The 13,424-nt window shown below is 43.0% G+C and overlaps 1 protein-coding gene across 2 annotated transcripts in view; it reads right to left on the reverse strand.

Annotated features, from left to right (window-relative positions):
• Window positions 1-13,424, reverse strand: part of FGD2 (FYVE, RhoGEF and PH domain containing 2) — a gene marked incomplete at its 3' end in the record, with an annotated part of 40,062 nt that continues 26,638 nt past the window's right edge. For both annotated transcript variants that reach the window (XM_074311055.1, XM_074311056.1), the window contains 7 exon segments: window positions 1-168; window positions 649-795; window positions 5,635-5,781; window positions 6,835-6,966; window positions 7,769-7,861; window positions 9,499-9,529; window positions 9,656-9,735. In XM_074311055.1, the coding sequence (XP_074167156.1) occupies window positions 1-168; window positions 649-795; window positions 5,635-5,781; window positions 6,835-6,966; window positions 7,769-7,861; window positions 9,499-9,529; window positions 9,656-9,735 (798 nt within the window).

Consider the following 13,424-nt stretch of genomic DNA (forward strand, 5'->3'; position numbering starts at 1 on the left):
GGCTGCCCGATCTATGGCCTTCATCCACTGTCCCTTGAGCTCCTCAGACTCAGCTCTGAATGAGTAGACTAGACCAGACTGTTGTAGCTGAAATGCCCGGGGATCGGTCAAGGGCCCACTGGTCACCTGGTAGCCCAGCAGGGGAATGGAGGTATGAGCTTTCATATCCTGGGAAGGCAAGAAGGTAGAAAGTAAAGTAAGAAAGAGGGAGGAATGTTTGGAAGAAAGAAGAAAAGAAAAGAGGAAAGGAAGGGAAAGTGAATAATGGCCAATTTTGTTCTGTTTAGGAGCACCCTTCCCCCTTACAGAGGGATAGGAATTATGTATGGACAGGTGTTAGGTATCCCTCAAGAGGTATGGAGACAGTGTTCATCATTCTTAGGGAAAAGTAAACATTGCCTATCCCAAGAATTAGGTTCTCCTAAGTTGCACCACTAATTTGTGGCTCTGTGATCCTGAACAAATCACCTACGTCCCCTCCTTCCCCCTACAACCCACATCCCCTCCCACCTGTGCTACATATTAAAAAAGAGAGCGAGAGCGACGCATCCCCATTGCTTACTTCTCTTGTCATGGATGGAGATGGCAGATGTGAAGGTGGGTTGGGAGGGGCTACTGAGATGTGAGGGCTAATGGTGGTGCTGTTACCTGTGGGGCAGCATAGATGTAAAGCACCAGGGGGTCATCTCTGGGGATGACACACCAGCCTCGGCTGCCACTCTTCCCCCACTTGTCTCCCAGGAGCTGCAGGAAGCTGCACATCAGGCTCTGTTCCGAGACCTTTGAAGACTCTTTCTGAGAAATGCACAGGGGCATCCATCAGTTGGTGTGGAATAATCCCCCCAAAGAACTAGTAGGAGCTGGAAACCAATTACCATCTGCTTAGTTTCCTTCCCTGCAAAAGGAGGGGCTTGAAAACCAGATGATCTTCAAGGAGCCTTCCCACTGTGGTTGTGAGTTGGGTGGGCAGAAGCAATCTGGGAAAGCTTTGTGGAGGAGGTGAGCCTTGCCATGAAGGCAAGATTTGGAGGGGAAAAAAGAAAGGGGAAATGAAGGCATTCCAAGAGGCGTTCAGGTCCGTGGGTGTGCATGTGTGCACCTAGTTAGCTGTGCCACTGGGCACGTGCTCATGGCAGGAGAAAACACGGGGCGCCCTGTGTCCCAGAGGAGATCCCTGAGTCACCACTCCCTGCCTTAACGGTGTAGACAGAGATCCGGGGTAGAGCCCTCTGGTGGAGAAGAGGGAGAAGACAGGTGGAACACCCTCTCAGGGTCTTAATTGCTCCTGTGCTCTGGAGAAATTTGGAGTCCAGATTTGAGTTTTCAGTTCAGTTAGGGAGTTCTCCCGGCCCTGCTGGACACGCCTGCAGTACAAGTTCATCAGAGTGTGAGTTCTTTTAGAGGAGGACTGTTCTTTGGGCTTAGTATCGCTGGCACATACTAAGCACATCGCTGGTGCTTCAAAAATGATAGCTGACTGACTGACAGATCAGTTACTGCTCATAGCCTTAGAGAATTCCTAGAGGGGGTTGGGCAGAAGTAGGGCCTCTGGGAGGTTGGCTGATTTGTCCAGGGTCATAAATCAGTATTTGTCAGCACTCGAACCCAGATCTTTCTAATTCCCGGATGGATATTTGTCTACTACACTAGACCACCATACCATCCATCCCTGGAGAGTGGTAGAATACTTTGCCATTAGCAATATGGGATTTGATAGTAGCAGAGAGGGCAAATCTGGCCCACAGGCCTTCAGCCTTCTCTTTTTCCACTGGACAGTGGGATAGGGGAGTCTCTCTGAATCATTCCTTTGCCCCTTCCCACTCCACTTCTTATTTGTGTTGTAGCTCTCTGCCCCCAGTTAGATTATAAGCTTCCTAAGGGCAGGAATAAGGCCACTTTTTATCTCTGTATCTCCCCAAGTGGTTGGTATATACCTTAGAACACAGGAAACACTTAATGTTGAACTATATTGTGATGTATGTATGCATGTGTTATCTTTATCATTATTGATGGAATATGTACTTTGAGGGAAACAAGAATTGAACACCAGGACATTGCAAGCTAATGGAAAATAGTCCAGGTCACAGTCAGGGTGCGATGCGGAACATTAGTGAAATGGAGCATCCAGGACACAAGAGTCAGGTAGGGAAAGGGAACAGGTGCGGGGTGGAGGGTGGGAAGTGGGGAGTGGGGGGAATGATTCATATTGTGGGGCATTGATTGGATCCAGACTCAGGAGAGACTTGGGTCTGAATCTTACCTGACATTTATTATGAGCAACTCTGGGAAAATTGTTTACTTTCCAGGAAGGAAGGGAGGGAGGAAGGAAGAAAAGGATGAATGAAGGAGGGAGGGAGGGAAAAAAGGAGGTAGGGAGGTAAGGAAGGATAGAGAAAAGGAAGGAGAAAAGAAAGAAAAGAAAACAAAGAAGAGAAAAGGAGGAAGGAAAAAAGGAAGAGAAAGAGGAAGAAAACAAGAATTTATTAAGTTCCTACTATGTACCAAACACTGTGCTAAGCACTTTATAAATACTATCTTATTTGATCCTTATCACAACTCTGGAAGGTAAGTAATTTTATTCTGCCCATTTTACAGATTAGGAAATTGAGATAGAAAGTGACTTGCCCAGGGTTACTTAACCTTTTTCTGTCTCAGTTTCCTTATTTGTAAAAAGGGCACAGTAATTCTTACAAGATGAATTAATATTATGTAAAATGATTTGTAGACTAGCAAGTCCTCTGCAAATGTTGGTTAATATTATAATGAAAGGTAAGGAGGCAAAAGGGGGAGAGAGACAGTTTGAATCAGAAAGACCTGGATTCTAGTCCTGTTTCTGACACATACTAGCTGTGTGACCCAGGGCAAGTCACTTAACTTCTTAGGGCCTTGGACAACTCCCTAAGTCTAAAATCATATTACCTCCCAAAGCCTTGGTACCCTCATCTGCAAAAATGGGGTCGCTAATACCTGTTGTATCTCCTTCACAGGGTCATTATGAAGACTAAATACCTAATGTATATTGTCTTTTCCAAACTCTTAGGCACCACAAATGTTCATTATTACTACTACCAGTATAACCATCACCACTAACACTAGTTCTACTTTTCACTACTGCTACTCCTCCTAGTTTACTATTACTGCTACCACCACCACCACCATCACTACTACTAGTCCTTGCATTAATGGAAGGAATCTCCACATTGGGAATTTCCTACTCCTGAAACCACAAGTCAGGATTAAGAAAATATATTACAACACATACAAGGGAGACCTTGGAGTCAGAAAAACCTGAGTTCAAATTCTGCCTCTGATGCATAACTGGCAAGGGACTTAACAGTGATTAACCAGCAGTGATTAACCAGCAGTGATTAACCCAGTGATTCTTTAGGACGTAAGAATGTACAACAGATGCCCACCTGCATTGATTGAGGGACTTTCCTCATAGGGAATTTTTGAGTCTCTACACCAAAATATATCAGAATAGGACAGAAGCTGGATGGGGGAACCTGCTGAATGGTTGAAGGACTTAGTCATTCTTCTGGGCCCTTCTATAAGACTTATCATTAGAACTAGATTGAATGGGTCTTTAGAGACTATATAGTTTAACTTCATTATGTAGATGAGAGAGCTAAGATCCACCCAGAATGAGAAGTGACTTGCTCAGAGTCATACAGTTACCACCAGAAGAAACGGGATTTGAACTCAGGCCCTCATTCCAAATCTGGTGCTCTTTCTGTGACACCACAAAACCATAAAGGGAAACTACTATTATATGCTGTCCCATTTATGTACTGGATATCTATGGCTGATAAGGTCAGTTAGTACTGGGTTAATGAGATTATGGTTTGGAACCCAGCAGGCCCTCAACAAATTCTTGTCATTGGAAGCTGGGGAATAGTCTCTGGAGAATAGGTTGGTAGAACTGGGAGGAACCAGCCTAGACAAGAGAGGGATAAAGAAGAACTGGGCAAATCACCTTGGCTCTTAGTTACCGTGGTTATAAATGATGAGATTAGATTAGACAGTCTCTGAGATCTCTTCTAGTTCTGACATTTTTGGGTTTTCTAAAAATGAAATTCCTGCTTTTAAGCATAAACACCACAAGTCCAGCTTGTGACTGGTCAGCTCCATCAGTCAAACAATATTATTGTGACTGAAGGAAGATCTGAGGTTAGTGAATCATTGGTCACAAATGGCCACCCTAATAATCTGCTATCAGAAATCTATCAAGTCTCAAAGGGATCAGATTGGAGTATGTATAGTTCATTCCAAATGTAAGTTAAGCTACTCTGGATCAGTAGTGTGCCACCCAGATGTTGGCACTTAGTTTCAGCTCTGCGCATAACTTACTCCTAGATTAGCAGCTTAAGGTTCAGGATAAATTAATGGAGGATCAAAGAGTTCTTTTTTCTATGTGGGAAGTCAAGGCAGTCTGAGGGGCCTAAGGACTCAGGTTTGATGTGCTTTATTCACTTCCCGTTAATGTGTTCTGTCTTTGCAAATTATATCAGGGATGGCATATGTGCATTGGGGTGGAGTGTACCCTTTCCTCTTTTATTCTAAGTCAGAATCAAGAGGAAAGCCAACTGGAAACTAAGATCCTATTTTGTTCTGGGTTATATGAAAATAAAGTCTCTCTTTCCTCATCTGTAAGACCAAGGAGTAGGATGAATTGACCTGGAAGGCCCATATAACTCCAAAATTCTCTGATTCAGGATCCATTCTGGACTTTGGAGAGGACTCAATCTCCCTACTGCAGGCTCTATACTGGGGGCAGACCTGAAGTCAAAATTGTTGTTATTCATCCTTTATTCTTGAAGAGGACCAATGATGTCAGGAGGGTGATATCTTGACTGGCAAAGGAATTAGATTTAAGTGAGACAGAGCTGTGCAGAGTCGTCAGCCCCACTCTCTCCTCCACAGTCACAGGAGTCCAGTGGTAAAACAAAGGTCAAGATGACTGGCAATGGCCCGGGATGCAGTGGGGGAGACATTTTTAAGCTAAGGTCTTTCCTAGGTTTCCATTTGTCTGAGACAACACCTTTTTAGTCATTAAAAGCTAGGGAAGAATTGAGGCAAAAGGTGGCCTAGTTTGCCCACTCAAAAGAATCAGTCTGGGAGGGGAAGACCCTCAGAGTTTTTTGAAGAACAATACAAAGGAAGCCCAGAGTAGTGAAGCCCACTGTTTCCTTGAGCACAGAGGTAGAGTGGGTCTGACTCTGTGACTCCGGATTTTCTTGGCAAAGATACTGGAGCGATTTATCATTTCCTTCTCCAGCTTATTTTACAGATGAGGAAACTGAGGCAAACAAGGTTAAGCGACTCGCCCCAGATCACATGACCACAACTCAGATATTCCTGACCCCAAACCTGGACCTATTAGCTGCCCAGAGATAAGAGTAGGTCTGCATCTCAGACTAAGAGCAGGAAGGAGGGACAGGCTTAGTTTGGATCCATTCCTATGGCAATAATGCTTATTTGACAGTGCTGTCTGCTGTAGTTAGAACAGGGGAAAGAAGTGGAAGGCTGGGTATTAATAGATCGATGGAAGATGTGCCGGAGGAAAGAAGAAGGTGCAATGGAGGGGAGAAACGGGCAGCTTAGCAGTGGAGGGAGTCTTTGCCCCTTTCTCACCTCTAGGATCCCTTTCTTCTTATCTTCCTTGTCCTCTGGCAGGAGGTTTCCAGTGAGGAAGACATAACACTCCAGGCAGACCCGGTTGAGCCGATTGTCATCATATTTCAACCTAGCTCTGTAATCAGAGCACTTAGCACACACCACCTGAGGGAGAATTAGGGTCAAGGTCAGGGGTAGCAAGCACTGGCCTGGCAGGAGACAAGAGGGATGAACTGGGGGCAGTTCAGGATGGAAGAAAAAGAAAGGGAGAAGAAGAAGAATAGTGAGGGGGACATAAAAAAGTGGCTAACAATCAGTAACATTTACTGCCATCTTCCTGCTCTTCAAACCTCAGAGCTGAACCTAGGGGAGGGCAGTCAGGGCTCTGTCTAAGATGCCAACATCTGTGGTGAAATAGCTTCTTAGTCCAGAAACAGGGCCGATGGGACTTTGCTTTCTTTCTATTACCGGAAAGCACCTAAATAGGTAAGTCACTTCCAGGTGAGGTCTGGGCTTCCTCTCTCCCCAAAAAGGTGCAATATTGACAAATGTGCCACTGTGGTTACAACTAGTGGGAATAACTGAAGCCATAAAATGAAAGTAGTCCCCAAAGTGTGAGTGTAGACAAAGAAGATCTTGAGAAAAAGTCCCAAGGAAGGAATAGTTCAGAATAATGAGGAGAAAAAAAGTTAGCAAAGGATAGAAAGAATAAAAGAAAACCAAAGAGAGGAAATAGGGCTAGGATCAAGACTGCCACTTTTATATTCCCCGGAGCTATAAGCAACAATTTTGGCCCTTAGGACAAGAAGCTAAATCAAGTCACTAAATTTATTAAGTGCTTACTACGAACCAGGAAGAAGCACAAATGTCTCTTTGCCTGGGAAAGCAGCACAAAACATTATAGAAATCAATTTTTTAATTCATGATTTAAAAATAACGAGAGTAATTAAGATATGTTTGGTTGAATGGGACAGAGGGATTAACAACTATACTAACTTTTAGCGGCTAAACAATGTGTCCAATTTTTGTACCTTCTAAGTTTTCTTGACTTGGGACAAAGCCCTGATAGCCCTACCCTAGTTATGACTTTGTACATTCCTCTCAGTGTCTACTATAGTGCTGAGCACATGGTAAATAAACTCTCAGTAAACAGCTGTTGATGGACTGAAAGGGACAGATGGTTGAGAAAAGGAAGGGATAGGTGAGGGTGCTGCTCACATAGCCACATGCCCTGCAATGGTGTCGTCTTCGCGTGAGGGCATTGAAGGGCGTCTTGCAGCGCATGCACATGGTCACCATCTTGTCACGGACCCACTGGGGAGCTCGGATGCCCAACTCTTCAGACTTCAGCTGACCAGAAGAGTGCAAACTTTAAAACTTCCTGACATTCTTCCCATTACTCATCTCCCTTCCCGGCTGCCATTTATCACTTTCTATTTTCCCAGACTATCTAAAATTTAGGGTTACTCTAAGGAATAAGTAGATAAGGCACTAATATCTTCTCCACTTGACAAAAGAAAAAACTGAGGGCCATAAAAAGTGAATTGCTCTTAATCACATGAGTTAATAGAAAACCCAGGTATGCAGGTTCCCAGCACATTATCTTCTCAGAGGCCATCTCTCTCACTCCCTTCCTTTGCCCTCCATCTTTAACCTCTCTTTTCTGGATCTTTGTCTTGGTCTTCTAGCCTCATACCACCCTGAAATGGTTCTCGTCTCCCCAGGGGAGCAGAAGACTTCCTCTGCTCTTTCCTCAGCCAAGTCCTCTGGGACTGCAACTGCAAAGCAGGCAAAGTTTCTCCTCAAAGATCCCGTGCTCTCCTTTCTCTGTCCTTTCCCCCTTTATAACTGATCTTCCCTTGGGCCATTGATTCCCTTGCATAGATAATGTGGTGATTTTTGTTTGTTTGTTTATTTGTTTTTACTGGAATGAGCTCTCTTATTCAGAATTTTTTTTCAGGGAGAAGATCCTAAAGAAATAAATCAGAAACATGAAATTTCATATGCAAGAAAGATCTTTTTTTTTTTTTTTTGGGGGGGGGGCAGAATATAGAACCTCCTACATTGCACAGGTGATTCTGAGGTAGGTCAGTCAAGAGAAGAGAAATAGGAGGTATTCTCTGGGGGGAGGGGAGGAGCTCAATGTATTTACCTGATGCTCCTCAGTATCTCCCTCAGGCCCCTGGACAGCAGCTTTGAAAGTTTCATATCTCTTTCCAATTTGGTCGATGGCCTGTTGGCAAGCCTGGGTACAAGAATAGTACATTAATTGTAATGACCCATTCCCCATATACCAGGATCCTGCACCTCCTAACACACAATAACCTGGGAAATTTCAATAGACTGAAACAAGATGAATTCACTAGTTCATATCTACCCTAGGCAGAGGTTGATCATAAACATTTCTAAGTGGAAAAGTCAGCTGACTTGTCAACTTGTGCTCACATCTTAGTGTCCACTCCCCAAAGCAGAATTGGGATAGTTCACGAGGAAGATAAATCCTCAAAAGCTCCTCCTAGTGCTTTTATTCTACCAAATTCCATCTCAAGTCACCTCCTCCAAGAAGCTTTCCTTGATCACCTGGCTGACACTTATAGTGCATATGTCCTACACCAGCCATTGAACACATAACATGCGCTGTTTATATTGCTATCTTTCCTTTTAGTTATCCTTCCTGATAGAATATATGCTCCTTGAAGGCAGGAATTTTTTACTTCTTTGTGTTTGTAGAACTGGCATTACAAACAGTACTTGGCACATAGTAGGGACTTAATAAATTATTATTAATATATATTATGTACATACTTATGTTATACATATCATCATATCATATATAATATATAAATGTATAGATTGATTTTCATGTCAGTGCCATGTCTTCCTGGTTTGTACTTACAGTGTTGTCATCTTTCCTGATAGAATATTTCAGGGACTTAATTATTCTTTGTATCTAATATTTAGTATAGTACCTGGCACATAGTCGGGCCTTAATAAATGCTTTTAATAAATTGAGGGGCCTATGCCATATTTCCTCATTAAATATTAAATTCTAGTGCAGCTAGGTGGCACAGTGGATAGAGCACCAGCTGTGAAGTCAGGTGGACCTGAGTTCAAATCTGGCCTCAGACACTTAACATTTCCTAGCTGTGTGACTCTGGGCAAGTCACTTAACCCCAATTGCCTCAGCAAAAAAAAAAAAAAAAAAAAAAAAAAAAAAAAATATATATATATATATATATATATATATTTTTATATATATATAGTTCTTTGAAGGTAAGAACTGTGTCTCATATTTATTTTTCTCTCTTCCTTAGTGCCTGATTGTGATGTAGTGTAGGCTTTCAACACATTCAATTAAAGGAGCATTACCTACCATATCTGGGAAAATGGGTATGTAAGGATCAAAAATGACCCACTTCCTGCCCTCAAGTGGTGCTAGGAGTGGCAGTGGAATCAATGAATCAGTAAGCATGGATTAAATACCCACTACGTCCTGAGCACAGTGGATACACATATGAGAGTGCAATTGTGTCTGCCCTAAAGGGAATCACAATCTACCTGGGGAAACATGCATAAATAAAGATGATACAAGGCAGAACTTAATGGACAAAGAAGAGATCCTTTTCACTTCACTGACTGACTGAAAAGGTCCATCTCCCTCATTTAGCTAGTTCACCCTGGCAAGGGGAAGGGAGTTGGGACAAACACAGTCAGAGACAGTGACTCAGTTCACTTGGCAGAGGGAAAACAAAGTCCCAGAGGAAATGATCTGTGGTATGTCTGTGAGAATAGGAGAGCTGAAATAGGTTTCTCTTTGCTGAAGTTGTAATTGCCTTCTCTTTCCCACTCCTCAATTCTCAGGCTGGGTGAAGGTGAGGTTACCTGGATCCAGGTGTTCATTTCTTCCTGAGACCTGTCCCAAAATAGGACATACACATTAAAGAAAGTTAGGTTCCATCTACCCATCCCCACACTCCCTGAACCACAAATATCCTGTCTGCTCCCCACCCCTGTGTCTTGTATACTCAAAACCACTCACTGGGCTTGTAGTTCCAGGGTCCTCTGCTTCCCAGACACCAAGAAAGAGTGAGGAAATTCCACATCGTTCAGTTCCCGGACCTAGAAGGTAAGAAAGATCATTTAAGAACAACAGCAAAGAACCCCACTGGGTGCATTGGATCATATCAAGTTTGTTCTTTGTTGGGAATGCTCACAAAAGAGGAGGTAGATAGGCGATGGGCAACTTGTAGTAGTGGTCGGAGCTATCCAGTCCAGTGCTGGACAATTGTACATGTAATGGACACTCAAGTTGGATGGCATCCTAGCTTTCTGTGGCATCAAAAAAGTTCTAAATTGGAAGGGACTGCAGCAGGAATATAGTCTGAACTCTTAAGGCAAAATAGAATCCCCATGCACCAATCTATCTGACAAAGAGTGTCCAGCCTCTGCTTGGAAACCTTCCACTTTTGCACAGCTCTGCTTATGAGAAAGGGAGCCACTAGGTGGCGCTGAAGTGGATAGAGCACCAGGTCTCCAGTGAGAGGCAGCCCCTTCCACTTTTGCACAGTTCTGCTTATGAGAAAGGGAGCCACTAGGTGGCGCTGAAGTGGATAGAGCACCAGGTCTCCAGTGAGAGGCAGCCCCTTCCACTTTTGCACAGTTCTGCTTATGAGAAAGGGAGCCACTAGGTGGCGCTGCAGTGGATAGAGCAGCAGGTCTCCAGTGAGAGGCAGCCCCTTCCACTTTTGCATAGTTCTGCTTATCTGAAAAGGAGCCATTAGGTGGTGCTGCAGTAGATAGAGCACCAGGTCTCCAGTGAGAGGCAGCCCCTTCCACTTTTGCATAGTTCTGCTTATGTGAAAAGGAGCCATTAGGTGGCGCTGTAGTGGATAGAGCATCAGCCTGGAGTCAGGAAGACCCCAATTCCTGAGTATAAATCTAGCCCATTTACTAACTGTGTAACCCTGGGCACAGTTTCCTCAACTATACAATGAAGACAATAAAAGTACCTACCTCTGAGAAGTTGTTGCTGTGAGGGATCTAACAAACTTCCCAAATGTTCCTCTGAACCCTAGTGTTTGAAGCAATGTGAGCATGTGGGCCTATGAGAAATTGTTATGCTAGTGATATTTTCGGAGAAGTAACAACAGCCAGCATTTATATAACACCTGAAGGTTTGCCAAGCACTATATATGTTATTTTATTTATTCTTCTCATTGGGTGCTAGTACTATTTCCATTTTACAGATGAGGAAACTGAGGCAGAGGTTGTCACACAGCTAATACATATCAGGTCTTCCTGACTCCAAGGTCAATATTTTTTATCCACTGGGTAGCCACGATGTCCTTGGTAGAAAGGAAAATATTGCTAGTATCAAAATCTTCTCCTACAATAAATATACATGGATCAAATATATCTATTATGTATGGCAACATTTTTTGGCACGAAAATAAGCTTTAATTTCATTTACTTTATTCCAACGTTTCCCAAGCTTCTCTTTATTCTTGGGTATTTCATTCTCCCATCCCTTCTCAATTAGCATTTATGTATTCTATCAATGTATTTCAAGTCCAAGAATTTCTTTTGGCCAAATTAGTCTGAGAAATGCTGCCCTTGGAAATTATAGTACAGACAACAAGACCACACATGATGCTTCCCTCAGGAAGAGATGGGGGAGGACCAGGATCAGGGACCACAATGGTGAGGCCTGGGGGAGGGGGAGGCCACATCTCCCTGGATGACTTCATTGTTTTGCCTGTAGGCCAGTCTGGTTCCAAACCACAGGAACAGGCTCTTAAGCCAATAAAGTTAAAGGAGGGGACTGGAAGAGATGTTTTTCAAGATCCCTCCCCGCTCTGAGATTCTGTTCTATGCTCTGACAGTCCATTTTAAGACCCCTCCTAATTTTGATATTCTGAGATACATCTGAGATGAACAGCAGACATTAGAATTAATCCCTCCCCCTCTGCATGACCAGTGGTATCCCCTTCAGAAAAAGGTAGTGTATTTGTGGGAGCATGCACACACATACACACACTCATAGATAGGCATGGGTACATAGGTATAATGGAACCCATGGGCACTCTTAGAAATTCATAGGGAGCAATATTGATAAACAAACCTCAGACATCCTTATTTAGATACACATTTATAGACATACTCAGACACATAGATACTGGCAGAAATACATAACCACATAGAACAGGGAGACACACACATAGGGATGTTTTGAGATACCAAGGCCAACATATCCCTCCAACATATACATCAGTTGCATAAACACACGCCCAGATCTGAATCAGTAATTCCAGCACCTGGGACAGATTTCATCGAATGGGAAGTTGGGTGAAGAAATAGGTGAGAGGAAGTATCAAAGACAGACCATGGGAGAGATAATCAGACCTCAAAGGAAGTCTCACACTGAACCTCTTTGCCTATCCCTGACCTCCACTGGCCTAAGACACTACTTCCTCTTCTTTTCCAGAGCTCCATCTTGTCCTCTAACTGCTTTAGAGTCTTCCAAGACACAGTGCTGGCCATCTCTGAACCACAGTGGGGAGAAGTGTCAAGTAGTATCTTGGGAATAAGGAAGTTCCCCATCTATATCTACATCTATCTATATATCTTTGTATATGTATAATGTATATATGTATGTCTATATCTATATTATATCTAGACTATATCTATACATGTACATACATTTTATGCACATACATGAACACACAAATACATATACATTTTATTATGCAATATACTCACATGTATACATGTGTAAATATATTTACATATGACAATATCATGTTTATATTTCACATATGACATCTTTACATGATGTGATATTTATGTGATAAATATAAATGTGACTCTGTCTGTCTCTGATTCTGTCTCTCTGAACCTGTTTTTTTCCTCTGTGATAATCTATGTTATCACATGTGCCCATGATGCAAAGATGCATTCCTCATCAAAACTTATCAGAAATATTGCTTCAGCTTTGGTACTCAAGCTTCCTCGGAATCCTCAGTAGATTCTGCACTTCTGATTGGAGGGTTGGAGAAAGGAGCAAAAAACTCCTCCCAAAGCTCACAATTCTCAGAAGCCCCGCATGTCCCATCAGTTAAGTTTTTTGGATTCCTCTCCACTCTTATCACGCCTCCTGTGCTGGGTACATTCTCCCTCCTACACTTTCTGGTTCCCTTTTGTGTTTTATCTTCCCCCATTAGATTATAAGCTCCTTGAAGGCAGGGTCTATTTTCTTTTTCTTATTTGCATCCTCAGTACTAAGCACAGTGCCAGTCCCATAGTAGGTATTCAAGAAATGGTTATTGTATATACCTGAAATGTTCTCTTATGCTCATCTGTACAATATGAATTCCTGGGCATGTCTAAGAATGTAAGCCTTGGATAGTGACTCTGTGTTCACTGGAAGAAGTAATGCTTCATTCCCCAGAAGGCTGAAGGTTGACTTCAGGGAAAAAAAGTCTGCGCCAAATCAAGGGCATAAGCTTCCAGATAATAATTTACAGCCTCTCCAAGAAGAGGCAGGCAGCGCAATGCCCAGAAAATTCCAGTCTGAGATGCCCTTTGAGTGCCAGCTACAGGCTTCCAACAGTAGCCAATAGGTCCTGATCCTGACACTCTCCATCTGATTAGGAGTCAACATAGTTTGACTGGGGCTCACTGTGTGTTGGGTCTGGCACAGAAGAGTAATTCAAGAGGTTGGGTAAAGTGCCAGGCTTGGGGTAGGAAAGTTGGCAGCTGACTAGGATACAATAAGGCAGCTTTTAAAATTCCTTTTTCATAAAGGAATG

This window comes from Sminthopsis crassicaudata, chromosome 4 (assembly GCF_048593235.1).
Source record: "Sminthopsis crassicaudata isolate SCR6 chromosome 4, ASM4859323v1, whole genome shotgun sequence".
In the NCBI taxonomy this organism is placed as follows: domain Eukaryota; kingdom Metazoa; phylum Chordata; class Mammalia; order Dasyuromorphia; family Dasyuridae; genus Sminthopsis; species Sminthopsis crassicaudata.